General features: G+C 55.3%; 3 protein-coding genes and 1 pseudogene across 3 annotated transcripts; 1 reads left to right on the top strand and 3 right to left on the bottom strand.

Annotated features, from left to right (window-relative positions):
• Positions 1-738: 738 nt before the first annotated feature.
• PPFIA3 (PTPRF interacting protein alpha 3) lies at positions 739-16,479 on the bottom strand. The gene is made up of 28 exons (XM_063091815.1): positions 16,240-16,479; positions 15,910-16,011; positions 15,398-15,562; positions 14,953-15,027; positions 14,327-14,401; positions 13,806-14,027; positions 12,687-12,833; positions 12,463-12,597; positions 11,984-12,067; positions 11,717-11,848; positions 11,208-11,270; positions 10,991-11,070; positions 10,428-10,572; positions 9,771-9,958; positions 8,551-8,773; positions 7,596-7,759; positions 7,340-7,467; positions 6,518-6,611; positions 6,038-6,119; positions 5,255-5,455; positions 4,162-4,224; positions 3,975-4,001; positions 2,644-2,819; positions 2,138-2,235; positions 1,745-1,920; positions 1,589-1,657; positions 1,192-1,363; positions 739-797 (listed from the first exon to the last, which is right to left on the bottom strand). The coding sequence occupies exons 1-28, from the start codon at positions 16,477-16,479 to the stop codon at positions 739-741; spliced, it is 3,585 nt and encodes a 1,194-aa protein (XP_062947885.1).
• A 5,234-nt stretch (positions 16,480-21,713) lies between these two features.
• On the top strand, positions 21,714-22,164 carry C3H19orf73 (chromosome 3 C19orf73 homolog). Its single transcript, XM_063088668.1, is given in 2 exon segments — positions 21,714-21,998; positions 22,000-22,164. Coding segments are annotated over 2 exon segments (450 nt in total).
• A 126-nt stretch (positions 22,165-22,290) lies between these two features.
• On the bottom strand, positions 22,291-25,787 carry LIN7B (lin-7 homolog B, crumbs cell polarity complex component). The gene is made up of 6 exons (XM_063091650.1): positions 25,720-25,787; positions 25,158-25,276; positions 24,822-24,893; positions 23,946-24,155; positions 22,662-22,825; positions 22,291-22,393 (listed from the first exon to the last, which is right to left on the bottom strand). Exons 1-6 carry the CDS (start codon positions 25,754-25,756, stop codon positions 22,372-22,374), a joined length of 624 nt encoding a protein of 207 aa, XP_062947720.1. The 5' UTR covers positions 25,757-25,787; the 3' UTR covers positions 22,291-22,371.
• Positions 23,358-23,454, bottom strand: LOC134374209 (U6 spliceosomal RNA; annotated as a pseudogene).
• Positions 25,788-27,580: the final 1,793 nt, after the last annotated feature.

The raw sequence follows: 27,580 nt of genomic DNA, 5'->3' as shown, positions 1-27,580 counted from the left end.
ATGCAAACCCCGGAGCCGGAGGGGAACGGGGAGCGCTGTTCTGCGCCCCCTACCCCCGGGGCACGGACACGGCCACAGCACGGGGGAAGGGGAGCCCCCGGGCACACGAGACACGGGGGAGGAAGAGGGGACCCCGCCTGCAGATGACCCCGGGGCCGGCTACCGGACGCGCTGGGGCGGGGCTGGGTGGCACAGGGGGCGAGGCTTGTAGCAGCGAGTCCCCCCTCCCCTCCTTTCGGACGAAGAAGGAAGACTTGGGCCCCGCGACTGGGAAGGAAGAAAGGGAGTGCGCAGCCTCCTCCCGCATGCGGCCCGGGAGGGAAGCCCCGCCCCTCCCCGCAGGGAAAGGGCACCCGTCTCCCGCTGGAAACTCATCAATAAATTACAAAGTAGAGAAAAGGGAAGCGGAAGTTGGGAAGGCGGGATTTCTTCCTGGCCTCTTCTTTCCCCCTCTCAGTCCAGTTCACGTGGTTTGGTCCAGTCCATTTATGAGGCGGGTGCACGCGCTCCCCGCCTGTCTGCACAGATGGTCCAGTCCGCGGCGCGAGCCCCCCCACCCGCTCTCCCCGGCGAGACCACACTCTGGGCAGCAGGGGTAACAGCCCAGCCTCTGGAAGATCTTCCGTCCGAGTGAGGTCACCTGCATTGACGCCGGGCAGTGCTTGGAGCAGTGAAGATCCACGGTGCCACCCCGCACCCCCAAGATCGCCCAGTACTGTTCTCACCTGGAGGCCCACACTAGCAGGAATAGGTCCGGACCGAAACGCCTTCTGCCCGGGAACTCCCAGAAGTCTGGCCTGGAGGGGAGCGAGCAGCAGTTCAGCCGGGAGCATCCACCCCGCCCGGTTCCTCCCCAGGCTTTCTCTAGCTCTGGCCTCAACCCCAGGAGTTCCCCTCCCAATACGACGATCGCCTGGCTCCACATCGGCTTCCCTCCCTTCCCCGCAGCCTCGGACTCAAACAAGGTCCCCCAAGTAGCATTGGACGAGTTCACTTCCCACCCTGGGGAAGGGGTGTGGGATTAATCCATTCCACATCCTGAGGAGGGCGTCTGGAATATTGGAGGGTCCGTTTGTCAGGGGTGGGGGAAAAGGACCAGGCCATTTCAGAACCTGGAATGTTGAACTGGTCCATTTTCCACCCTGAGGAACGGGAAGGGAGGAAGGACCGTCGCATTTGGGAGCCCCCCACCTTCCGACTGCAGCTTGCGGAGCGGGAGCCCCGGCGAGCCCAGGGCTCCTGCTGCAGCCGAACGGAAGTTGGGCGGCAACATCTCAGCTGAGTCGGGGGTTACGCCTCGGAGGTCCTTCTCTCGGAACATCTTCCGCCAGGACGGGGAGCGGCTGAAGGACTTGGCGCTGTCCTAGGTATATAGACCGTGCAGCCGGTGAGGCACTTGGGCCCCATTCTGACTCCGCCCCATTCATTGGCTCCACCCACTCCCGGTCTCACCCTTCCCCCTAACCCCGCCACTTTCCTGGCCCCGCGTCCAACCCCGAGTCTTCCGCAAAGTTAAGCCCCACCCCTTCAGCTCGGACTCCCAAGGAGCAGCTTGGAGCAGAGCCCCCAGAGCTGCTGCCGCGCCCACCTCGTCCAGCCGTCTGTCTGTGCCTAAAGAGATGAGGTTGCTGAATTCCTTCTCCAGGAGCTGCCGAGCCTGGAAAGTGGAGGTGGGAGAAGGGTTGGAGCGAGCAGTCCGCGAGGTGGGGATGCCCAGCATGCTCAGGGGCGAGCGGCAGCTCACCTGCGCATTCTGCGTGGGGATCTGCAGCAGCAAGGCCAGGTCGGAGTAGTCGAAGGTCTCGTCCAGGGCGAGCAGCGCCCCGTGCACCCCGCTCTCCGTGAGGTTCGTGGCGAATTCCTTCAGGCCCAGCCCGGACACCCAACCCATGACCCTCTCATTGGACCACACCATCACGTCTGGGGACGGAAGGGACCCTCAGCCGCGCCCCTCTCATGGCCAGGATTGTCCAGTTTAGACTATATCTCCACCCCTATTTCCTTTTTCCTGGCCACGCTCCCATGCTGGCTCCACTCCTGTTCATGGTGGTGCTCTTTCCTGGCCTCCCTCCCCCGCCAATCATCCCTCCTCCAGCACCCCCCTGGCTCCCAGAGGGGCTCTTACACTCCTACTCACCTCGGATCTGGGTCTGACTCTCTTCCCGCCTCCGCTCCAGGTCCTTCCGGTCATAGTTGAGCCGTTTCAGACACATGATCCCGTAATGCAGACTCACCCTGAGCAGCAGGAGAAGTGGAGTCACAGACGAGCCTTCACAACTCGACTGGCTGGGGCTCCTATTGGGACCTCCGCATTGACTGTGGTCTTCTGGGAGAGGTTGGGGAGTTCCACTGATCAGTTCTATTGACTGTTGACCCTCCCAGGAGGTGGGCCATTTTCAACCAGTAGTTCCTATTGGCTAAACTGGAAGGGGCTGGGGGTTAACTAGCTGAGCTGTGTCTCAGGATCTGAACTTTTCCTATGGACCATCTTACTGATGGAAGGGGCACGTCAGGATTTCCTGAGAATCCAGGCTAAAAGGCCAAAGATAATCCTGGGAATTTCCCATTGCCAGTCCCATTCGCCAAAGACTGTAGGGGTGGGGCTTCCCCTTCGATTGTCCCCCATGGCCAGGCAGCCCCCACCTGTGGAAGCTGTCCACCATCTTGAGTTGGCCCCGGAGCTCCTTCTTGTTGAGGTGATCTAACATTCGGGCATCCACCAGCGACTCCATGAAGTAGCTGCGGTACTGGGGCAGCCCCAGGCTGGGCAGCCAGTCGTTCCCCACCCATTCGTGGTTCATGTCGCCATATGCCAGGATCTGGGGCCATGGGCAGGTGAGGGAGGGGTCAGGTCCTCTGGCCCCTTCCCATGTGTATATGAAAGGGGTACAGTACGACCCCAATCCAAGGTTTTTCTTTCCCCACCTCATAGCAGGACAATGCCAATTTCTGCTCAGGACAATGGACTAATCCACAGTTGTCTCCTACCCCTTCATAATGACAGAATTTGAGGAATTTGGTTGCTCAAAGCATGGTCTTTGGACCCACAGCATCACCAGCACCTGCGGACTTGCTGTGACTGCAGACTCTCAGATCCCACTCCAGGCCTACTGAAATCAGTATCTGCATTTTCAGATGGTCCCCAGGTAATGTGAACTGTATGAGTATATTAAATTTTGAGAAGCACTGGTCTAACACTGTCCCAACTCAGTCCAACATCACTACTCCCCCAAGTTGGGAGAATGGATTCTTCCAACGCAGCTCTCCCACCAACAAAGGAACATCACTCTTGCAAATGTCCTGATGCTAATCTAGCCCAGGACAATATTCTGTTTTGGTCCTACCCTCTTTTCCCCCTTTATTTCTGAGGGGACCACATTGAATAGGACAATATTTTGAATCAGCCCAAAGTCCTTCACTCCTTCTAGCATAAGGAGACATCCACACCTTTCCCTGGCTGGAGACAGAGACCACAGTCCAACATAGTTACTTCAGCTCAGGGGAGTTCATGCCCCTCTTCTTGAGAACAAAATGTAGCTCGTCGTCCCCAACTTCTCATCCAGCCTGACCTGCCTCACCAGCACCATAACCAGTGCTTGCCCCTTTGCCCTGCTACAGTCCAGGGTAGTGCCCTTTCCCCTCAACGGTAAGGAAAACAAGGTGCTCCTCGTCTCCCTCTAATTACAGCAATGGAACAGCGCCTAGACACCCCAACCCACAATAATGAAATGGCCAGTGCACCAAGCCGACAATGGAACAGTCTGGGCTTCCATGTCGCCTCCCATCAAGCCACAATGAAACAGTCCAGAGCTGAGCTCTGGCACAGTCTCCACCCCACCCCCGTCCCCCCACAGGGATGATGGAATGTCCTGGTGAGGGCAGGGACCGAGTTGGGGGAGGCTCAGAGAAAGAGGGGTGTCCATGCAGCGTGCACAGCCTGTTCATGCGCCCACACCCCGCCCCGCGCCCCCTACCTGCTCCCAGCTGATCTCCTTGGTCTCCTGACCCGTTAGTGGGAAGAGGGGAGAGAAGGGTGGGTTAAGGGGCAGGCAGAGGAGGACGGAAGGGACGGACTGACAGCCAGCCACAGAATCGGTCCCTGCCCCCACCCCCAGGTAAATGTTAGTGCCACCCCCACGGCCGCCGGTAGAGGGCACTCACAGGCTTGGTCGTGGCCGTAAGGGACTCCATCTCCTCGTGTGTCATCCACACATTTCCTGTGGACTGAGATGCGGGAGGTGTTATGGGGGTGGTATAGGGCTTTGGATGCGGGAGGGGAATGGGGTCGTGCTCCCGAAGGCGCCATACATTTATGTACAGAGAAAAAGAATGATCCTTATGGAGCACCTGCCAAGTTCCAGGCAAAAGAGCATGGACTTTGGAGTTGGCCAAATTCAGGTTGGAATCAGGGCCCTGCTGGGCATTTTGCTGTGTGGCCCTGTGCAAGTGATGTCACCTCTCTGACCTCACCCAGATGTACGGAGGATTCAGAAGAAGGTGGCAGACACAGCAATAGGGCAAATGTTCAGGGGGGTTTGTTCACATTTATTGGGCAACTGCTCTCACAACCCCATGAGTTAGAAATTCCTACAAGGATTCAAACATTTATAAAGCTCCCGGCGAGCGTCAGGCACCATTGTGGGGTCTGGGATGTAGATGAGGCCCTTGTATCATGGTGGGAGAGAGAGAATCAGCATATTATAAATATGTCAGGGAAATAATATTCTGGACTAACCTATTATGATGTCCTCAAATTACGTTCAAGTACCTCAGATACACATACATACACAGCAAGTATGGCAAAGGGTTAAAAATTGCTGAGTTATGCATGTTTACATGTAATCTTTTGTATGTTTGAAATTTCTCTTAATAAAAAGTTGAAACAAAAGAATAAAATAATTAGAAGGGAGTAAATGCTATGGGGAAAAATTGGAAGGTGTTGATGTGCTGGGGTGATGGTGGGTGACTGGTTGAGCTGTTGAGTTAGGGAAGGCCTCTCAGAGGTGGTGACCTTTGCGCTGAGACCTCAGGCTTGGAGAAAACAGGGGGAGGGGTGTTCCAAGCCAAGGGAGCAGCAAGTGCCAAGGAGCAGAGTGAGTTGAGGGGAGGCCCAGAGACCTCAGGGGTGGGGAGAGCCCACGGTGAGCAGGGTCTATGGGAGGAGCTGGAGGGAGCAGACCCAGGACTAGCTAGTCTGAGTATGAGAGGTGGGTCCCTGAGGCAACGAGGACTGGGAATGGTGGTCAACATTCACCGTGCGGGAAGAGGCGGGAGCTGAGGGGGAGGTGAGGGAGACCATCTCCTGGATGGCTAGGCGCAGCTTGAGCCGATGCAGCGGGTTGCTGATGCCGATCTCACGCTGGATCTCCGTGTCCGACAAGTTGGCCATGATGGCTCCACTCTTGACATTGGCCCGGCACGCGGCCACATACCAGGCAGGCATGCCTACCCACAGCTGCAAGAAAAGGAGGAAGGGACAAAGAGGATATGGAAGGAGACATGGGGGAGATGGGCAGAGACAGAAAGAAAGGAAGAGAGGGAACCGAGTCACGTGGAGCAAAACAGAGCGACACGGGAAAGTTCACAGGGAAAACAAGCAGATAGGAAAGGCAAAGAGATGTGGAAGAGTCCGGGGGAGACAGACAGGGAGAGACAGAGATGAGGAGAGACAGAAAGGGGAGAGATAGAAAGACACACAGAGATATAGGAAGGGAGATACAGAGACATGGGAAGAAATATGGAGAATAACAAAAACACAGTCAGAGACAGGGAGACATGAAGAGATGAAGAGACAGTCAGAGTGAAACAACAGAAGGACCCAGGTGGGCATGGCCAGAGGGACAGGGGTGAAGGAGGAGAAAGAAGCTTTTTAGATTGACAGGAAGGCTGACCCCTCCCAGGTCCTCACCTCCCCTGCCCATCCCTCCTTCCACCTCTGGGCTAGGAGCAGGATGGTGCTGGGTGGACCCTGCCAGCCCCTGATAGTGGGACTGTCACAGGGGTTGGGGATCAATAGGGCTTTTCTGGGCCCCAGTACCTCCAGCCAGGAGACCACAGTGGGCCCATCCCAGGCAGCAAAAGGCAGGCCCTGGCGGCAGGCCTCTTCTAGGAGTTCATGCCTGGGAGGATGGGGAAGGGACCAGGGCAGGAGCTGTCAAGGATGGAGATCCCCCAGCCCCTTGGATGGCCCCTTTCACCACACACACACTGGTAAAAGCATTTTTATGAATGTAGAAAACATGACAGAAGGTTAAAAAAAAAATAGTACATGTGAATCTTCCCCCCACTCCCATCAAGAGAGAGAAAAAATAAGGAAAAACTCTAGGAGCTCCTATATTTCAAGGCAAGCAAGTTCAGGATCAAGGACACTCCCTCCCAGCATTTTGTTCTCACTTATGTCCTCCACCACCACCCCATACACACAAATGCACACACACACACACACACACACACACACACACACACACACACACACACACACACACACACACACACACACACACACACACTCACTCACTTCCTCTTGTTCCTTCGATCCTTGTCTCCTGGGCCTGTCAGCTTGGCTAGTCCCAGAGGGTCAGTGGCCAATGTTTCATCTGAGGGTGTTCCAGCTGAAGGCAGGGAGAAGTTGAAATATGGAAAGTCAAAATTTGTAAAGTCTCAAGGGGGAGACAGAATATCTCATGCTGCGGGTGGTGAGAAGGATGCCAGGAAGACAGAGGCCCTGAGGGGGTAGTGAGTGAGGCCACATTGAAGAGTGATAAGCCAAACAGCAGCCAATGTCAGCTCCCAGGCAATGATTTGGAGAAAACTCAAAAACAGGGCTGGACTCACTGGGCTGGTCTTGGTAAGGTGGAAGTGGTGTGCTGGTAAATGCCTAACAACTGGCTCCCTGAGGAGGGAGAATAGATTCCCTGATATGTAGCATTTGCCAATCTTTGTGGTGTAAGTAATCTCACCGTGGCCAATTTCAAGCTACCAATGTGATGTCAAGCAGCTCACAAAGTTCCTGAAATAACAGCTCTCATAAGCCAGTACGAGCAGGCTCCAGCACACCACTGGAAGATGCCCTACCTTTAGTATGCCCCACCCTCTTTCTGTATTAAAAAAATTACTAAATGAAATAAATTCATTTACCCACCCAGTCACCCAGACCTGCCCAAGAGGGCCCTTTCTTTCTCCTTCCTCCTTCTGTCTACCTCTGGCAAGTCCTGTCCTTTCACATTCTAAATGAATTACCAAATGAATGAAGACATGGATGAATGTAAAAAAAAAATAGGAAGAAAGGGATGAAGGAAGGAAGAAACAAATGAGAGAAGGTTGGAATTAGGATACTCACCCAGAGAAGAGCTGTCCCTGCCTGGGGGTCCCATTCGCCCCTTCTCTTTCTTGCCAAAGAGGCGGCCTATTGATGACTTGATGCTCTTCTTCTTGGGGGCTTTGTGCAGGGAATCTGGAGTGCCCTCACTGGGTAAGCAGAAGAGAGGGAGGGCAGACCACTTCTCAGATGCCTCCTCTCCTCCCAAGTGCTTTCCTCTCCTGTCTCATCCTCCCAAGGAAGTCCCGCCCTGTCCCTACCCTTTGTCCCTGCTGACCTTCCCCGTGAGGGTCCCCCATCTTCCAGAGACCCTGCCTGTAATGCCAAGGCCTGGGTCATTCTCTCAAGACGGGCAGAGCGGGGTGTGGGTGGTGGGGTGTCTCCTGGGATGGCTGGCCCCTCCCCTCGTGGAGCCCCAGCTTCCTCCTTAGGGACATGATTCTGGAGACAGAGAGGCATTGATGCTGAATTGAGTTGGGAGTCATGTTGGGGACTCCTCATTAATTGGGATGTCTACTAGAGGGTATCTGGGATGGCCCTGGTTTGGGACACCATATCTGAAGGTAGCCTAGATCAAGTAGGGGTGAGTTGCAGAAACATAAAGGAAATGATTTGCAGTTTCCCTAGGGCTGGATGGTTAGCTCACTTGGGAGAGCGTCGTGCTGGCAATGCCAAGATCACGCATTCAGATCCCCATACTGGCCAGCCACAAAAAAAAAAAAAAAAAGAAAAGAAAAAGAAAAGAAAAAGAAAAAAGCCTCTGGAGCCTACCAAACTCACATTTACATTATCTTTCCTTCTGGTGTCAGAAGTGTGATACCCTTGACCTCAAAGAAAGCTAATGAGTTACAGGTTCTAGAAGCAGTAAGTCTGGGCATAAGGAAATAAATTGGGGTGATATCTCCTTGTCTCCCTCAAAGGTCAATTCAGAGGATGTAATTATAGTTCTCAAATGTATGTTTAGCTACAAAAACATTTCTAAAAAGTCCTATGCAGAAACTTCATGTGTAAGACAAGTAAAAGTTGACAAGATCTGACTAAAGTGGAAGTAAGGGTTCAGGAACCCAGTGACTTGGTCTCCCCTTTGCCTTTGAGTTGGAATCTTTAGAAAAAGCTAAGGTTGCTTTTGGAAGTCACTGGTGTGCGGGGTTATTGTTGCTGTTTGTTGGGGAGCCCTGTTTATGACCTCTTCCCCTCCCCCCACCAGGCTACAAAGACTTCAGAACACTCACAGCCTTGTCAGTGCCCTCACGGGCAGGGCTAGGGGGTGCCAGACGGGGTGTTGAATGGCCAGAGCTGGGAGGGGAGGGGCTGGCAAGGGTAGAGGTGGTGAGGGAGGGGGGCAGCGAGCAGCTGCTGCGGTAGCGGCCCAGTGAGTCCAGGCCCGAGCTGGACACCCGGCTTTCCAGTTCCTCTGCCCTCTGTTCTGTCGTCTCCTTCTCCTCTTGGATTAGCCTGAGGAGGGAAATGGGAAAGACTGGGAGAGAGGTCTGAAGTAGACAATAGGAGAGGGAGAGTGGGGGTCACAATAGGCCAGAAAGGCTTGGTAGGGCAAGGGCAATTCTGGGGAAGGTGCCATGAACTTAGAGGGTTTTGGGTGGATTCATGAGGAGCCAAGGAGTCATGATAGTCTCAGGAAGTCATGGAAGGATTAGGGCTGTCAAGGTGATCAGGATCTGCATCAGTGTTGCCCTGATGATAACCAAGTTGTTCTAGAAAATCATAAATGGATTATTATGGGCAAGAGATCAAGTTTCAGGGAGGACTGCAAGAGCAAGGTCATAATAAGATCAGGGTGAGATCAGGGACCCTGGGTCAATCTAGGATCTGGGAAGGTCACAGATTCAGTATGTGAGAGTCAACACATCAAGCCAGAGTTTGAATGAAAGGTGGTGGTCACATTGGTGGTTGTGCTGGGGACCCATGGAGAGTGTGTTATTATAGGAGAATTGCTAAATAGGGCAACTGCTGGGAAATCAAGGTAGACTTCACATCAGTGGGGGCTTCTTAATAAACTGAGGACTTTATAGAGTTGAGGTTCTTGATTAATGTGTTAGGGTGAGATTCTTGGTGGTTATTTTTGGAGGCCTTGTGTTGTGTTGAGATTCTTGGGGTACTGGGGAGAATCGGGGTACTGGTTCTGTGAAGCCACAAAATCCATGGTATATTGGAAGATTCCTGATGTACTGAGTTGAGAATTTTGGTATTTTGTAATGTAGTTTTTGGTGTGCATTGGGAAATTGCAAGTATTGGCTGGGGAATATATATGTATATAGCACACAGAAGACTTCTGACTGTATTCTAGGGGATTCCCAGACACTGGAGGGAGTGTTGGGCTGGCATAAATTCTTGAGGATGGTGGAAGAGGAGACAGGACTTCAGATCGTCTTCAGAGCCAGAGGAGCTGGGGGTTAGCTCAGGCAGGGCAGAGCAGGACTGGGCCAGTGCTCACTTGATCTCCTTGTTGATGGCCTCCAGCTGCTCCTGAAGCATGATGGCCAGCGTCTGCACATCAGCCTGCCCACTGGGAGAGAGCAGCTCGGCCCCAAACATCCCCTCTGCCTCCTCCTCATCTGAGCCATCCAGCTCCCCAGGGAACGGGGGTGGCATGGACCCCGCAGGTGTAGACCGCTCCCAATCCTTTCTCTGTATGAGGATTGAAGGAAGCCAGGTAGGTGGAGGCTGAGGTTGACATTGGGTCTTCACTCACTGAACCTGACCTTGCCCACCCTCCCTGACCCTGCCCACATGCCCTGACACTTTTCCCAGCCCAGCTGATTCCCTTCACCCAACCCTCTCCAAACCACACCCACACCCATGACTCCATCCCCTCCCCTCATTCTCGACCTGGCCCACTTCTTTTCTTCACCTGGCCCTAACCGCTCTGGGATTCCACACCCCTCTCCCCATCCCATCATTACTGAGGTTCTCACCAGGTAGCGGACATCCACATGGAGAGACATATAGGCAAGTGGGAATGATGGAGTTGTGGGGGAAGGAAAGAAGACAGGGTGAGTCCAGATGACCCTGCCCCTCAGAGCCCCAGGGACTTGGCTCTATTTCCCACTACTTCCCGCCCAAGACCTAGGCCCCAGAGGTGGCTGCTGACCTTGGAGGGCTCTTCCTTGACCCCTGACCAGCGGCCCCTCTTGCCTGCCCGGCCACTGCCAGCCCCATAAGGGTCTAGGTGGGCACCAGAAGGTAATGTGGGTGCCTGGGAGTAACGGAGCTCCAGGGCACTGCCAGGGAGGGACCTGTGGGCATGGGGAGGAGAGTCAGGGACCAAGGGGTCAGGAAAAGAACAGAGGTCAGGAGTCACAGGGACAGGCCTAGGGTCAGGGGTCATGAAGTCAGGTCAAAAATAAGAGGGATCTGGGCCGGCCCGTGGCTCACTCGGGAGAGTGCGGTGCTAATAACACCAAGGCCCCGGGTTCGGATCCCATATACGGAAGGCTGGTTCGCTCACTGGGTGAGCGTGGTGCTGACCACACCAAGTCAAGGGTTAAGTTCCCCTTACCGGTCATCTTTTTAAATAAATAAATAAATAAATAAATAAATAAATAAATAAATAAGAGGGATAGATGGAAGTCTCAGGAGTACAGGGAGTGGGGATCAGAAGGGATGAGCTTGGCCAAGGGGACTCTATGGGCAGAGGTGGGGCAGGAGGGCTACCTAGAGTAGGAGGATGGCGGCCTCCCCCGCAGCTGGTCAATCTCCATCTGCATCCTTTCCATTTCGGCCAAGAGCTGCTCCTGGTGGGTAGGAGTTTGGAGGTGTCAGGTCAGAATCCGCCCCCCTCCTCGAGAAACAGCCCTTTCCAGCCTTGCTGATTCCAGCCTCAGCCATCTCTGCTCCACGTCCCTCCTCCTATCCCTCCAGGCCCCCTGACCTTGTTAAGCAGCAACTCATCCTGAAGTTTCTTCATGTTGGCGATCTCCTCGCTCAGTGAGTTCTGTGGGGACAAGTGTGAAGTGAGGGAGTGGGCCTAAAAGGGACTTTCTCTAGGAGCTGCAAGCAGCCGCCAGCAAACAGAGACAGGCCTGAGGGGACCCAGGAGGAATGGGGTGGGCACAAATAGAGTTGCAAGGGAGTGGGGGTAACGGGGCCAAAGATGCATCTAAAGAAAGAAATCCAGAGGATTCAGGGTTTGAGGGTCCATAGGGTTGGTGGTTTTGGGAAATGCCAAGGATTCAGGGTACAGATGCCCCCAGAATTCAGCTCTTGGCTGTTTAGACTAGGTGGAAAAGTGGTCTTAGCAATATGGCACAGAAGTCTGTTGAATTCGTCATGCCCAGGTTTAGGGAGATAACAGATCTGGGGGAAAGTTCTGGAGCCCCAGGATTCCAGCAAGAGGTAGTGCAGGATTTCCGGTTTTTGCAGTCCTGGGTAGGGGTGCACCTTCTCCTCCAGCGCCCCCATTCGCTCCTTGAGGTGAAGCTGTAACCGCTCGTTGGACTCGCTCAGTAGCTTGTCCACTGTCTCGGACAGTCGCTTATTGTGGTCATCATTCATCTTCTCCCGCTGCCGTGCCTGCCCAAAGGGGAGCAGGGCAGGGGTGCTCAGGCCACGTGGCGCAGAACACGCCGCTGCTCTAAGCCCCGCCCCGCCCCGCCCCTTCCATATACGCTGCGCTCCCAGCCTCTTTGCAGTCTTCGGCCTCCTCACCCGCTGCAGCTCCTGGTTCTTCTCCTCCAACTGGGCCTCCAGCTGCCGAAGTCGCTCCTCAAAATTCCCATGACGCTCTTCAGCCTAGCGGACGGAACCCATGGCACCGGACTGTACCCCGCCAGAATACAGCCAGGGGCCAGGCCCCGCCGCCTTCAAGATGGGTGCCAGGCCCCACCCTCAGAACTCCTCCCCTGCGCCTGTGATTCACGCCCTGTCCCTGGGTCTAGTTTACTTTCTCAAGACCTTTTCCATCCCTTTCAGTCCAAACTAGAGAACACCACCCTCTCCCCAAACTCCAGGCCCTGCCCCATAGCAAGTTCCGTTCCTCTACGAATCAGAATCCTGGCTGCAGGTCTTGCTCCAGCCCCTCCAGACTCAAGGCCCAGTTCCTGTCCCCAACAGACTGAAGGTACCCCTCCTCTGGGCCCCACCCCCCAAGCTCACCCACCCATACCCCCGACCCGAGGCCCCCCCACCTTGTTGAGCGCCGCCACGCGCTGGGCCAGCTGCGCCTCTATCTCGGGCAAGGTCTCTGCCTTCTGCAGTGTCTGCTGCAGCTTCTGCTTGGCATCGTCCAGCCACTCGGCCAGCTGACGGCTCTTCTCTTCACTCTGGGGGAGGGCGAGGCAGGGGGTAAGGGGAGTTAGGTCGCGCGGGCCACGGCCCTATGCACGTGGCCCTTTCCCGGATGCATCCCCACCTGCCGGTACAGCGACTCCTTGCTGGCCAACTCATTCTCCAGCTTGTCGTTGGCGTCGTGCAGAGACGTGGCCTCGCGCTGGGCGCTCAGGTAGCGCTTCTCCAGCGTGGTGATCCGCTCCTCCATATCCTCCCGCTGTGCCAGGGCCTGCGGAAGTGGCAAAGGGCCATGTTAACTACAGCTCCCAGAAGCCCCTGTGGTAGCCTTGGCTTAGAACCCCAGACGAGGCACCCCAGGGTCTCCTGGGAAATGAAGTCCCCTGCCACCTGGGCATCAGAATGGTGGTACACCTGCCAAGAGCTCCCAGGACTAGCCCACCTTAAGTCCCCTGCTACCTGAAAGTTAAAATGGTGGTGCTACACCTCCCATGAACTTCTAGGGCAGTATCGGCTTAGATCTTCCCCATACAGATGACCTAAGACTCATGGGATGTGAAGGCTCCACTCCAGCCACTCTCCTCAAAAACTCCAGGCCTTAGGTTTCTCAGCAACTTCTGGCACAGCACAGGCTTAGAAGCACAGAGCAAGTGCCCTAGGGTCTCATAACCCTAACCTCCCAAGAGCCACCAAGGTAGCACAGGCTTAGAAGAGGTGCTCCAGGGTTTCATGGGAGATGGACTTCCGGCCACAAGCTGTGTGGTGGGACCACACTTTCCAGCAGCTCCCGCAGCCATCCAGGCTTAAAATCCAAGATGAAGGCCCTAGTGGATGATGAGAAATAAAGTACTCGCTCTCCTTTCTCATCCACTGCCTTCAAGAATCCAGGCCCTACATTTCCCAGAAGCTCCCTAGGGCAGAGGGATTAGGATCAAAGGCCCTAAGCCGGGAAGGGGTGATATACCAATGAAAGATTCAATTTAGAGACACAAGAGAATGTCCCAATGGGAATGTAATAACTAGAACCACTTACTGAGCATCTACTATGTGCCATTTCTAAGCTAACCCTCTGATACGGTCATACATTCCATTTGAGGAAACAAATTCAGAGAGGGGAATCCACACAGCTTGTGGATTGAATCCAGGTTCCACCTTTCAGGAGCTCTGTGACTCTGTGATTCTGAGCAGAGGGTTATGGGGAGGAGAGAGACAGAGGGCAGCCCACCAAGGGCTCCAGCCTCACCTCCTTGAGGTCGCGCTGCAGCTTGGAGTTAGCTTCCTCCGCCTTACCCAGCTCGCGGTGAGCGGTGCCCAGCTCCTCCTCCAGCTGGCTCATCTGACGGCACAACACCGCCAGGCGCTCCCGCAGCTGGCACACCTCTGCACGTTGCCTCTCCAGGGCCTCCTCCAGCTCCGTTGTACGTCGGTTTGAATCCCCACCAGGACCCAGGCCATTGGCAAGGGTCTGGAGAGAGGGAGGAAGTGACACAACCGAGCGTGAGGAGCACAGTCTCATAGAGGGAATGCAAGGAGAAAGTTGAGGTGGTGGTGGGTATCAAATATAGGTAAGGATCGTGCAGGCCACAGTCCACAGGGGTCAGCGAGCTAATAGAAGTTAGCTAGGTGACCTGAATCAGAGGTCAAAGGCCAGTAAGGGGCTAACGGGTTCAGATGTCCTAGGGTCAGTGAGGATCATACCAAACAATACGATCATTACAAAGGGGGCTCAGTGGAGGTCACAGTGAAGGGACTTCCACCTCTCACCTGCCCGTCCCCATCCTTGCCCAGCTCTTCCAGCCCCGAACGCCGCCTAGACAGCTGTTCTCGAAGGCTCAGAGTCTGGAAGAGTGAAAGGGGGACAAGAGAAAAGGGGGTCCCGAAACCCCTAGCTCTACTTCCCACTAGTACTGGCCCTCTAAGGGGATAGGTGCCCCCATCTAAGAGGACTTCGGTCCTGTTGGGGCCACCCTTATCCCACTATACTTAGTGGGGTCTACACTTAGACCCGATACCCTCATTATCTCTCTCCTTAGCTGCCCCCCATTGAGGGAGTCTACCCTTACTCCTACCCTTAGCCTTCTTGTGGAGATTTCCCCTTTAGCCTCGCCTTTCCCCATTCAACCATTTCCTCCTTAGTCCCAGCCCGAGCCCAGCCCCTGATTCTCACTGCAGTCTCACTCTCCCTGGGAGATTCTCCCCTTAGCTCTGCATAATGAGCTTCTACTCTGGAACCTCACTGACTTCTCCCCCTAGTCCAGCCCCAGTGGTTATCTGCCATAGTACTGCCCCAATAGACACTCTCTGGAACCCACACAAGCAGCTCTGCCCCACTCGTAGCTCCTTAGTCCCTCCATATGGATTGAACCTCCCTGCCTTGGCCACGTCCCCACCTCCTGATTGCTCAGCTCCAGCTCCTCCTCTAGCACTGCCACTCGTTCCAGCGCCATCCGCAGCCGCTCCCGAACCTGGCAAAAGGGGCAGGGCAGGAGTGACATGGAGACCAGACCCAATCTAGACAGTTATCCCTGGCCCAGAACAGCCCTGGGACAGGTCTAATAAAGCAAGGTAAGAATTCTTCTCTCTGTAATGGGTGTGCAGCCCCCACCAGCTACCCAGACAGTCCCACCCACTGGTGGCCTCCATCCTAGTTCCTTCTTCTATTATCAACCATTCAGGTCCCAATCCGCGCCCATAGCTTGTTCCAATCAATCACAGTCAACATTCTTCTCACTTAGGACATCCCCAGCCAATCACAAACAGAATCTCTCATACTCAGGACAGCCCCAGTCAACCACGGATTTCCATTCTTCAAGCTGGCTCTTCCAGTTCTCATACCTTCTCATCCAGGGCCTTGTGGTGCTCGAAAAGAGATTTTAGAGCCTTGAGCACCTCCACTTCGGAGGAGACTCCGCCCGGGGACTGGGCCTGGCGCTTCACCACAGTCATGCGCAGTGACCTCTCGTGCCTGGACACCAGGCACTCCAGGTGTTCCAGGAGGAGCTACAGGGATAGGGCAAGGGATAGTCAAGGAAAAGAGGCAAGGGAAAAGGGGCAGAGTCGAGGAAGAGGGTGATAGGTGGAAGGACACATGGAGGAAGAGTTGGAGCCAAGCAAAGGGGCACAGAAAGAGACAGGTCAGGAAGAGAGAGGGACGGCAAAGGTAGGGTCGGAGTGAGGAAACACACAGCGCAGGAAGAGAAAGCTTTTTGGAGATAGGGGAGAGGATACGGAGGAAACAGTGGGACCAGAGGAGGGGACCAGCCAGGAAGTGAAAGCAGGAAGAGGGGAAGACAGGAAGGAGAGAGGAGGAAAGAAGAGCGCGAGCCGCCCGCCCCCGCGCCCCTCACCCGCGTGTTGTTCCGCTCCGCCTTTAGCTCTGCAATCTCTTCTTCCCTCTCCAGCAGCTGCTCCCGACATAAGTTCAGCTCCTTCGTCAGAGCCGCAAACTCCTGTTCAGGCGCGTGCAGGAGCGGGACAATCCGATCAATTATTTCCTTCGCTCCCTCATTCCACGGGATTGAGAGTTTGAAGGCTCCGCCCCTCCCACTAAGCCCCGCCCCTTGTTCCCCTCAAGCCACGCCCACCGACGACAAGCCTCGCCCTCCAAGCGCCAAGTCCCGCCTTTTCCGGACCGCCCTCTCCACCGAAGCCCCGCCTCCCGCAGGCCCCGCCCAGACCTGGGGCAGGGCGATGCTGAGCTGGCGCTGCAGGGAGTCCTTCTCGTGGCCGAGCTCGCGCAGCCGCAGCTGCGCCGTAGCCAGCCCGTCCTGCGCCTCGCGCAGCGTCTCTAGCAGGCGCTCGCGCTCCGTGAGCATCGTGACCATGAGGCGCTCCAGCTCGCCGCCCGCCTCGTCCGGGCCCAGCGCCGAGCCCCGCCGGCCATCCTCGCTAATGGTGGGCATCACCTCGCACATCATGGCGGCGGTGCTGGCCTGTGGGTGTGGGGAGGAGGCAGGGAACAGAGACCGCTTCGTCAAGGCATAAGCGATAAACTGAGGCACGGCCACTCGTATACAACGAGTGGGAAACTAAGGTGGGACAATCAAGGCACTGGACAGAAGAAACGGAGGCCCACTCTGATCATGACACAGAAACTGAGGCACTACCACCTGGGCATTCCACGGGGAAACAGTGTTGGCCACTAGGGGCTGCCAGGGAAAACTGAGGCCTGGATAGGCCTTCTAATCATGGCACAAGATAAACTGAAACCCATTGCTCTCAGGAAAAGAGCCCTAGCTACCTGGGTGAGAGCATTTGGGGAAACTGAGGTCAGACTCCAACAGGCACTGGCAGCAAATCTAGGCCTGGCCCACCCAGGAACCGAAGCTGGGTGACCCAGGCACTGCTTGATCGAATTTGGAAAAAATCAGTCTCTACCTATTCTGGCTCTGCAGAGAATCCCCCTCAACCCACTACATGGTTAGGAAAACTGAGGCCCAAACCAGAACCATGCCTTCAGGAGGCCACAGGGCTAGGGACACAGGATTAGGTCACTAGGACATGGTTACCTGTATAATGCCACAGGGATAGTCCTCACCTACTATCCAGCCCAATTCCTGCCTTCCTCAATTTCCCAGATATTGACCCCCCGCTCCAGACAAACCCAAAGACCCACTCCACTTGGAAGAAAAAAAAAAGCATGGCTGAAGGGTTGTGCTAGTCATCACCCTCTTCAGGTTCCAGGAGTCCAAGAACAAGCTCCCTCTTCCCTCAGGACACAGGAGCCAAGGCCCCCCAGTCCCAGGAGTCTGAGCCTCCAGCCCCCCCCCCCCCAATCCCAGCAGAGACCACACCTTCCCTCTTCCCCCAGGAGACAAGAGTATGGGCTCTCAGCCTCCTCCCGTAGGCCGGGAAATCCTAGCCTGCAGACCCTAGGAGTCCGAGTGCACAGCTCCTGGGTCCGGGAGGAGGAAGGGGCGGGGTTTCTAGGGCTGGGAGGCGGCACTTGGGTCACTGGAGCCGGGGGCGAGGTGAGGACGAAGCTAGGGCACCTGAACCGCTCTGTCTGCTCACATCAGGTCTGACGGGTCCGGCTGGCCCTGCCGAAAGCGGGAGGGACTTTCACTCTGTTCTTTCTTTCTCCCCCTTCGGGCAGCAGCATAACCGGTTCTGAGAGTGGATAATTCCCAGCCCTGCCCAATATGAGGACACTGTCCAAACCCTGGGACCAAGGTCTTGGACTCCTTTGAGAAGAGGAAGAGCTGAGGGCACTGGGACCTGGGAGAGGAGGCACCTGAGTGCCTGTTGGGTCTTTGAGGTGGTGCATCTGAGAATCTAGACACCTGAATCCCAGCACTCAGGACCAGATTCAGGAAAATGTTTATAAAAGGGCAGGCCAGGGGCCAGCCTATGGCTCACTCAGGAGAGTGCGGTGCTGATAGCACCAAGGCCATGGGTTCAGATCCCATATAGGGATGGCCAGTTAGCTCACTGGGTGAGCGTGGTGCTGACAACACCAAGTCAAGGGTTAAGATCCCCTTACCGGTCATCTTAAAAAAAAAAAAAAAAAAAAAAGGGCAGGCCAACCTTAGGCTAAAAATCAACATGATATCTAAAACCCACAACCTACTTAGAAGATGCAACACAGGATGTTTTAGGGAGGCTGCTCTAGAACCTCAAATTCACTGAGAAGGAAACAAAACATAGCAAGGCTGGGTGTAGAATCTAGAAAGCCACTGGCATGAATACAAAGTACAAACTGCAGAAAGGACATACGCTTCCACATTTACAATGTGCTTGGGTAAAATCTGCACACAAGGCTAAGTAGATGGGCATACTCTAGAACCAAGGTCTGGAACCTACAACCTAGATCCAGACAATAATTTGAAGAGTGTGTGGGTAACTCCAGAACCCCAACACATAGGGGAGCATAATGAGACCTAAGAATATATGTAATACAGTACATAAAAAAAACCTAGTCAGGAAATATGATCTAGAACTCAGAACTTACTAGAGATGAACATACACCACAGAATGTAGCAGGGGTCACATTCTTGGTTTTATCATGTGTTTAGATAATGTTAGAACTCAGAGGGCAATAGATGTGCTCTAGAAATCAGAACATGCCCTGGGGGCAAAGAAAACCCTAGATAGTAACAAGGAGTTTGCCTGGAACTTAGAAGTGCTAGGGAGAAATGAAAAAGCATGCATGCTGAGAACCAAGAATTTCCTGGAATAAAGACTGAGCTGGCAAAGGCAGGGGGTTATTCTGGAAATGAGAACATTTCTAGGCTGAAGACCTTCCAGAAGAAGAGAGAGCCTAGAACATGCTTAGAATGCCGAAGTGTCTGATAGAGGAGAAAGCCCACATCCACCAAGAGACAAGTTCTAAACTAAGGGTGCCCTAGGGAAAAGATGGACGGAGAAGACAAGAATGGATGGGTCTAGAACCTAGAACCTGAGGAAGGAAAATGTAATGTGAAACACTTCATTGGGAATCTTTTTGATTTAAACCTGTGAAATTAGGTGGAACCTAAAGCAGGGAAGTGTATTCTAGAATTGATAGCCCAAATTGGAGAAAGGCTAGAGCACATAATTGGAACACACATAGTCTAGAACTTAGAAAGCCTCTGGGAAGAGAATGAAATCTAGAACAATTCCAAGGATGTGGCTGGAACCTAGAATGCACCTAAAATGAAAATTTAGCAAAGAATAAGCAAGTACTGCTTGCTAGAAAATTGGGACATGTCTGAGGAGAGGTGAGATCAGAATTTGGCTTGGGGGCATTATCTAGATACTTGAAAAGACAAATGGGAGAAGACATACTTAGAATTTAGCATCTGGCCTAGAACTTAGATCATGCCTTGAGTGAAGATGGAACACAGACATCAGCAGGGAGTCTTCTAGTATTTAGAAGGAATCATGAAACAATGCAAGGGCACATATGTAACCAGAAATGTGGAAGACAGCAGGTAAGTTCTAGATCGCCTAATGAACCTAGGCCACAAGATACATCTGGAGGAAGGAATGCATATTTGGCTCATCAGCCTGATAGAGTATACTTGGAGAATGGGACATCATGATATGGGCCTCAGGAGGCAAGGGAGTGCTAGAAACATCTCAAGAAGCTGGGTCTTAGGGGGAGAGAGTAGAGTCCCCAAACCAGCACCTGAGATGATATGGGGATGAAGGCCACAGAAGATGTGGAGTTAATGGGGGAGTCATGAGGTCATGAAGACCTGGGTCCCTAAAAGTGAGAGCTGAGGAGCTAGATACCTGGGGGGTGGTGAGGGGTGGTGGTGAGGGGCAAAGCTGGGACTCCTGAATCCTTGTAGAGGTAAAGGACAGGAGGTTAGAAACTTAGAGCCTGAGTCCTTTTTGAGAGGGAGGACTGGTGCAGACAGCCTCAGTAAAGGCTGGTGGGCAGTATAGAAGCTATGGTCTGAAGTCCTGGGTTCCTGAGGGGATGCAGGACTGGGGACAAGATATCTAGGTCTTCAAAAGGGAGGGTGGACAGAAGCCAAAGAATTGCATTGAAAGGAAGAGAGTCATGGCGCCTGAGATCCTAAGGGAGCAGATGCTGGGATGCCAGGAGGCTGAGCATATTTGTCTGAGGGGTGCTGGGACTGTCGAACTGTGTTCTAAAGGGGACAAAGACTGGGAAACTGGATTCCTCGGTCCCGACGGCATGAAGGCTATCGGATGGGTCCAGTAGACGGAGTGAGCATTGACAGGCTTCCAGAACAGGGGGGGAGCTGGATGCCTGGTGCCAAGGTCCGTAAGGTGGATAGGGTGGGAACATTCAGAAGCCCTTACTCCTCAGGAAGCAGCTGGAGTCCCAGAAACCTGGGGTGCTGAGGACGGGGCCAAGAGCCTGATCAGCGGAACCCTGAAGCCCTAGGCGCCCAGGTTGGGGTGGGTCCGGTTATCCCCGGGTCCAAGGCGCGGCGGGGGGGATCCCTGCGCCGCCCGCACCCCCTCCCTGGCGGCGGCAGCATGAGGTGGGGGAGGCGAGGCTGCTGAGTACGCTGACCATGGACAGCTCCAGAGCGGGCCTGTGTCCAGGGCGGCCGCCGAGCCGGCCTGGACAGAGAGACGCAGCCGGTTGTTCAAGCCGGGGGCTGGCGACGGACAGAACGGGCAGACGGGGTGCGCGAATGGGGGATGATGCGGACGCGACGGGGGGCAGCCGGCTGGAGCTGGGGGAGTCTGACACAGCTGCGGCGGGTGTCTGGAGCTCCCGGAACTGGACCGAGGAGGGGGACCAAGGTTCAGAGGGGGTCCCCGGGGCTGAACTGGGAAATCCAGGCTCCTGGGCCCTGGGAGCAGTACGCCTGGGATTCTAATGTTCGGTTGGGGACTCTGGGCGCCGGGAGGGGCACGCCTGAGTCTCTGAGGTTAGGCTGTGAAATCTGGGCTCTGGGATTCCCGGGGACGAGGAAGGAAACCCAGGATCTCGGGGAGGCGGGAGAGGCTCGCTGAGGGGTCCCCGGGGTGGTCGCTGCAAGGCGGGCCAGGCCGGGCTTTTACCTACCTGGTCCGCGGCGGCTGCGGGCGGAGCTGGCCTGCAGGAGGGACGTGGGGTAGAGTGGGGGGGCCGGGCGGGGCCCCTGGCGGCGGCCGGGGCCCGGATCTGTAGCTCTGGAGCCCTGTCTCTGCCGCTCGCGCGGGCTCCGCGTCTCCTGCTCGGGCTTGGGCGCTGGGGACCACCCTCCCCCTCACAGTCTCACAGCCCTTTACCCCCTAAAATAGCCCCCTGCCCGTCAGCCTCCCCCCGCGAGGCCGCAGCCGCCAGATCCAGGGGTGCTCGCCAGCGCCCCCCAAATCCCACCTTACCCCCCCAAAATCTTTCCTCCCTCCCCCTCCCCCCACAGCTCCTGGGCGGTCGTGGGCCCTTTAAAAGGAGACTGACGGACGGCCCAGAATGGCCAATGGGAGGGGGAGTCGGCGCCGGCCGGCGACTAGACCCCGCCCCCGCATGGGCTGGGAGGGGTAGCGCGGGCGGAGAGCGGAAGGCGGGGCTCCAGGGGAGACGGCCAATAAGCGCGCAGCGTGCCGCAGCCGGGACGGGGGGTGGAGCCCGGCAAGGGGGATGATGTCACCTGGAGCTCGTAGAGAGCGGCGTGGAGCGCGAGTCGCGACCCCGGATCCCGTCGGTGGCGCGCGCTAGCCCTCGCGCTGCACGGGACATAAAGTCTGGGCGGGCAGCGGGATGGTGATAAAGGTTGGATTTTAAGGCGGAACTGGCGCCCGGAAAGTCGTGCTCCGATTGGAAGGTGGGGCGAGTGCCCGGTGGACAAGTGCACCTTATTCTGCACCCCGGTGCCAGCCTCGGGAACTGCACGCGGTACCCCCACCCCCAACTCCCACGCAGATTACAGTGTGGCGTGCCGGGCTCCCCCGGCGGACGAGACTAGTGGTTCACTCCGTCCCGCCCACGCAGAGACTGCTCACTGGCTCCCAGAGCGTTTCAGGACTCTTTGGTCAGACCCCTAAAGAGGAAGGAGCTTGGCCTTCGCCCTCAGACTTTCTTAAGGGTAGGGAGCGTTGTCTTCGGTTCTGCCCCCTCGCACCCAGCCCCAGACTGGCTCTCAGCCTCCACGCTCGGACTTGCGCCTAGGAACAAATCCGAGGTTCTTGCCTTCAGACCTGGGGAGAGGTAACTACCTCCGCTCTCAGGCTCTGAAAAGGGCTTCTTCAGGGCTTGCTCTCTATCTGAGCTCCTCTCACTCCTCCACACCTCAGACACTCTAACTCCAGGATGCAGAATAGACACACAGACACTCCACGAGGATCAAAGATCTTTAAATAAGGAGCCAGTGACAATAAATACTGTACAAGGGAGAGAGTTAGGGTCCAGAACTGTGGTTTCAGCCTCGAGACTCCAAGGACCTGCAAGAGGGGTGAAGAGAGGGGACACAGGCTCAGGGGAGGGGCCCTGGGGGACACGAGAGAGCCAGGACTGGGGTTCCAGAGACAAGGGCCCAGGGAAGTGGGTTGAGGGAGTTCAGACAGAGTAGGTTCCAGATCTTGGGATGGAAGGGAGCTGGGGGGTCCCCAGGGGATTTGGCCAGAATGGCCTGGGTGAGAGCCTGGGTCAGGGGTCAAGGGTCAGGATCCCAGAGGAAAGGGGTCAGGGTGTGGTGACCAAGGGGCTCACGAGTAGCTCTGGTGCTGCTGGCGCCGGCGGGCAGAGCGCATCTTCTCGAATCGGGCCTCCATCTCCTCCAGCACTCGAGGTGTGTAACGCACTACCAGCTTCACCGAGCCCTGGGCCGCCTTCAGCAGTTCCACCGCCTTCTCATGCTGCTCACCCTCCACGCTCTGTGGGGCCCAACACAGACAGGTGGGCCTGGGACCAGTTGTCTTGCCTAGCCCCCACCCGGGAAATGGGACCAACTGCTGGTGAGCCTGATGGCAGCCCAGCGATGCCAAGGCCTCATGACCTCCTCATGGGAGAGTCATTAGCTCTCAGCTCAGTGTCCTCCTCCAAAGCCTTCCAGGTTCCCCATGTCCCCTCCATCACTGAGCCTGACATCCAGGCCCATCTTTGTTGCCTCCCTCCTCACAGCCCACTAAGACCCTCCTGCCTTAATTCCCTCTTCTTTGTTCCCACAGCCCTGGCCCCAGCTCAGGCCTTGCTGTTTCCCCTCTGGATTCTCACTCCAACTTCCTCCCTGGCCTTCTGTCATTCAGTCTCCGCTCAGTTCATTCAGAGTCCTAGAGGGGTCTTTCTACACCTGTGAGCTGAGCTCACAGCCCAGCCCTCTTGGGACAAAGTCCCAACCTCTCAGGCTGGCACTCAGGCCCTGCGTGGCTGGCCCCAACCACCAATCCAGTTGTGTTTCCATCTACTCTAACCGCAGTGATTTTTTTTTTTTCTTGTGCAGGGACCATGCTAATCTTCTCTGTATCGTTCCAATTTTTAGTACACGTGCTGCCGAAGGGAGCACCGCACTGATGTTAATTACCTGCATGCCCCAGACCTTCAGAACCAAGCCCTTTCTCTTCAGCTCAGAGGAGTGCAGAGTCAGAACCCTCACCTACAACACCACCCTCAGCCAGGAACATCCTTCACTTGGTTTACCTGGAGAACTTCTACTCATCCTTGAACACCTAACTCAAACGTTCCTTCCTCTGCAAAAACTTTCCACATCTACACTGGCCTGGTGCCACACCTGGGCTCTCACAATACTTTGCATTTCCTCATTGTTGCGTTTTTGGATTAGTACTATTTCAGTCAGGGTCTATCTCCCTCACCAGAAAGGGCTTCCTTGAGTGTAGGAGCTGAGGCCAACTTCTCTTGGTGTCTGCAGCATTGCTCAGCACAGGGCTGGCCACAGAGGCAGTGGTCAGTCAGTATGTGTTGAATGAATGCCAAAAGCAGGAACTATGCTACTTTGGACAGCCTGTGCCCCCAGCGCTGCCTCAGTCCTCCACTCACCACACCATTCACTGACAGCAGTTGGTCCCCACGCTTGAGGCCTCCATGGCGGTCAGCCACGCCTCCGGGGATGACCCGGGAGATGTAGATGGGCGAGTTCTGCTCCTTGCCGCCCATGATGTTGAAGCCCAGGCCCTCATCTGTCTTAGGCAGCTCCACTACCCTGGGATGTGCATGGCCCTCGCTGGCTGTGAAGGCAGCCACTGTGGCCTGGGACAGAGAAAGCACCCAGAGATGAGGGCCACACCATGGTGGGGGATCTGGGCCAGGGAGAGTGATTTAGGCCAGATCACTACCCCCAAGCATGTGACACCTCACCCAACACAAGATCACCCTGTAATGACTGTATGCCACAACCCAACGCAAGATCCCCCCATAATGATTGTACGTCCCTTTTAGTTCACTTTGCATGCTCGAACGTGCTAAAAGAAAGTCTCCGTTTGTTGTGGGTCTTGAATACCCAACACTTGCCAACCGTGCTTTTTAACAGAGGAAAATAAGGCCTGAAGGGAGCTGAGAGGCTCCAAGCCACAACACAAAGTAGCAGCTAAGTATAGTTTAATAAGATTTCAGTGTTTAATGACATTTCATTGTTTTTGTTGTATAGATATTTAAGGTTATCTTCTAGCCAGACATGGGATACTGGTTTCCAGTTGTAGTTGCAAAGGACGCCTTTATATGACACGTGTTAAATTTAAAGTGTGCGATTATTTGAAGGAAATTATAAATAAGTAATAGTAAGTATGGCACACAGACTTGGCAAAAATCATGAAGGAGGAAACAGGAATGACAGGCATTAAGAAGGTAGACCACGCAGTTAAGAACTAGACCATGCAGTTCAGGGGATACCAATAGCAATGGGGTGGGGGCACCTACCTTGGCTGTGGCGTGGGCCCGAATCTCAGCACTGCCGGTGATGTCCAGCGTGTCATAGAGCTGCTCATACACCTGGGTGAGGACACAGCAGCGTCAGGAAGCTGCCGGCCCCCTCCCTCCCTTAAGCATAGGAGTCCAGCCTCCCGGACCCCCTCTCCCTATCCACCCAAGGATCCGCCCCCACGCAGCTGCAGCCTGAGGAAACAACTCCCAAAGAACCCTGAAGCTGAAACGCTGGCATCCTAAGGCGTAGTCCCTGGGTTTCTGGGCTCTGGGCGACCAGGAGGAGCAGGACGGCAGCCGCCAGCTCGTGCCCTGGCGCCGCGCTGCTCTTACCTCTCGGATAGCGGAGCAGAAGCGGCTCTGCAGGACTCGCTGTAGGGCCTGCAGCTTCTGCGGGGGCAGCTCTCCGCTGCGTTGGAGCCGCTCGAGTAGCTCCACGGCCCGGGACACGTCTGCTGGGCGCGGGGGGTGGGGGTGGTCGCAGAGACACACAGAGACTCAGAGATACGAAGATGCAAAGAACCACAGAGATGAGGCGAGAGATGGAGAAAGGGCGAGCGCAGCCAGAGCCCGGGAAGGACGGCCGAAGCTCAGCCGGACATTCCGCAGAGTCAAGGGTGGCAAGGGAGAGACTGCGGCCAGCCGGGCGCCCTGCGTCCCCAGAATTCCCCCAGCACAAACACACAGAGGCAGGGGTGTGCTGCCGTCGCCCCGGCCCACCGGCCCTCGGCACATCCCACACCCCCGGACAGCCCCGCTCGCGGCGCCCGCCCCGCCCACCCCGGCCGGGTCAGCCCCTCCACCCTCTCCGGCCTGGGCCGGGGCCGGGCGGGAGCCGGGAATGGGCAGCGCCGGCCGCGGCCCGCGTGGGCAGGGCCACCTGGCGCGCGCTCACCTCGCTCCAGCCCCAGCGGCTCCACCAGCGCAGCCATGTCGGCGCCACAGACGCGAGCCGCCCGCCCGCCCCGTCGCCGGCGAGGAGGCGGTGCCACGCGAGGCCACGCCCCGGGCGAAGGGCGCGGGGTGCGGAAGCGCGGCCTGGCTGGCGCTCAGGTCCCGGGCGCCGGACCCGCTACCGTGGCCTCCGCTCCGGTTGGTCCGTCCTTGGTGACCTCTCCTGCTGCAGCCTCGGTCTGCATCTCCTTCCATCTCATTCTGTCCTGTCCACCACACTTTATCCCCTCTTGTTCCTTTTTTCACGTTATTGAACAAACACATGGTAAACATCTTCTGGGCCCTCACTGCCCTACCGGAGGTTCCTGTCTGTGGGGGAGGGCGACAACCGACTGCGACTGGGTTGAGAGTTGAGAGTGGGGAGGAGGTGATCTAGAACATGAAAAAAATGCTCCAGGAAGGACACAAGAGGCGAGGCACGGGTCACCCTCACCACACAGAAAGAGCCCATCTGTCTAGAGAGCAGAGCTAGGATTGGAGTAGTTTAGGATGAAGGTGAAAAGTTTGGCAGGATAGTACATGCATGGCTTTGTGTGTTGGCATACGCATGTTGAGGATTTTGGACTCCGTGTAAAACTCCTAACAGTAAAATGTGATACTCAAATTTGTATTTTAAGATCACTGTGGCCATCATGGAGACTGGATGGGATGGGAGCAAGAGGGTAGTTAGGAGGCTATCCCAGCCATCCCCATGGTGGCTTGTACCAGGGCAGAGGCATGGAGGACAGGACAGATGTGGAAAGTGTCTAGACACCTCTTGGTGCTTTGGGAGGTGGTGAAGAAGGGAGTATTAATTGCTTTGGTGCCATTTGCTAAGATGGTCTATGCTGGAGGAAGGATACTGGATATTTTGAATTTGCTGAGCCCGTGCAGTTTCTGAGAGGATATCTAGGTCTAGAGCTCAGAAGAGCCATGTGGCCTGCAGGCAGTTTTGAGAATCTGGGCATAGATGGTATATAAAACCATAAGTATGGACAAGAAAGCCTGGGGCAAAAGTGTAAGAACCCAAATGCCCCAAGGGATCACACCCTGATCCTTCTCGGCCACACCCACCCCAAGCCCCATGCGGTATGCTAAGTAGGGATTGTATTTTAAGCCAATCAGCCTTCCCTTAAAGCCCTATATATATGTGTGTGTGCTGCCTAATAAATGAGCTCTCTCCGGTGGATCGTCAACTGGTGTCGACTCATCCTTTCAAAGAGAATATAGAATAAAGAGGACCTAGGACTTGTCCCCGAAACTCCTACCATTTACAAGTCAGGAAGATGGCAAAGAATGACCAGAAAAGTAGGAGGAAACCCAAGTGGGTGAAACCACAAGAGAGTGTTTTTATTTATTTATTTATTTATTTTTAAAGATGACCGGTAAGGGGATCTTAACCCTTAACTTGGTGTTGTCAGCACCACGCTCAGCCAGTGAGCGAACCGGCCATCCGTATATGGGATCCGAACCCGGGGCCTCGGTGTTATCAGCACCGCACTCTCCCGAGTGAGCCACGGGCCGGCCCAAGAAGAGAGTGTTTTTAAAAAGAGGAAGTGGTCGATGGTATCAGATGCTCTAGAGAAGCTGAGGAAATGTAGGACATACATACAATACTTTTGAGAAGTCCGTTGCCCCACCATTTTCTGGTTTAGTTGAGTGGGGATATGGGGTGCAGAAAAGGGCTTGTTGAAAGTGGTATGATACAGCAGGTTTGTCTAGCACTCTCTCCTTTATAGTATTTCTTTCTTCTTCTTTACCAAAATATAATGTACTTACAGGGTTAAAAACAAAATCAAAACGCAGAAGGGTTACTAATGAAA

This window comes from Cynocephalus volans, chromosome 3, assembly GCF_027409185.1.
Source record: "Cynocephalus volans isolate mCynVol1 chromosome 3, mCynVol1.pri, whole genome shotgun sequence".
NCBI lineage: Eukaryota > Metazoa > Chordata > Mammalia > Dermoptera > Cynocephalidae > Cynocephalus > Cynocephalus volans.
Note: the sequence above shows the minus strand (reverse complement) of the source record. Positions and strands in the feature narration are given on the sequence as shown.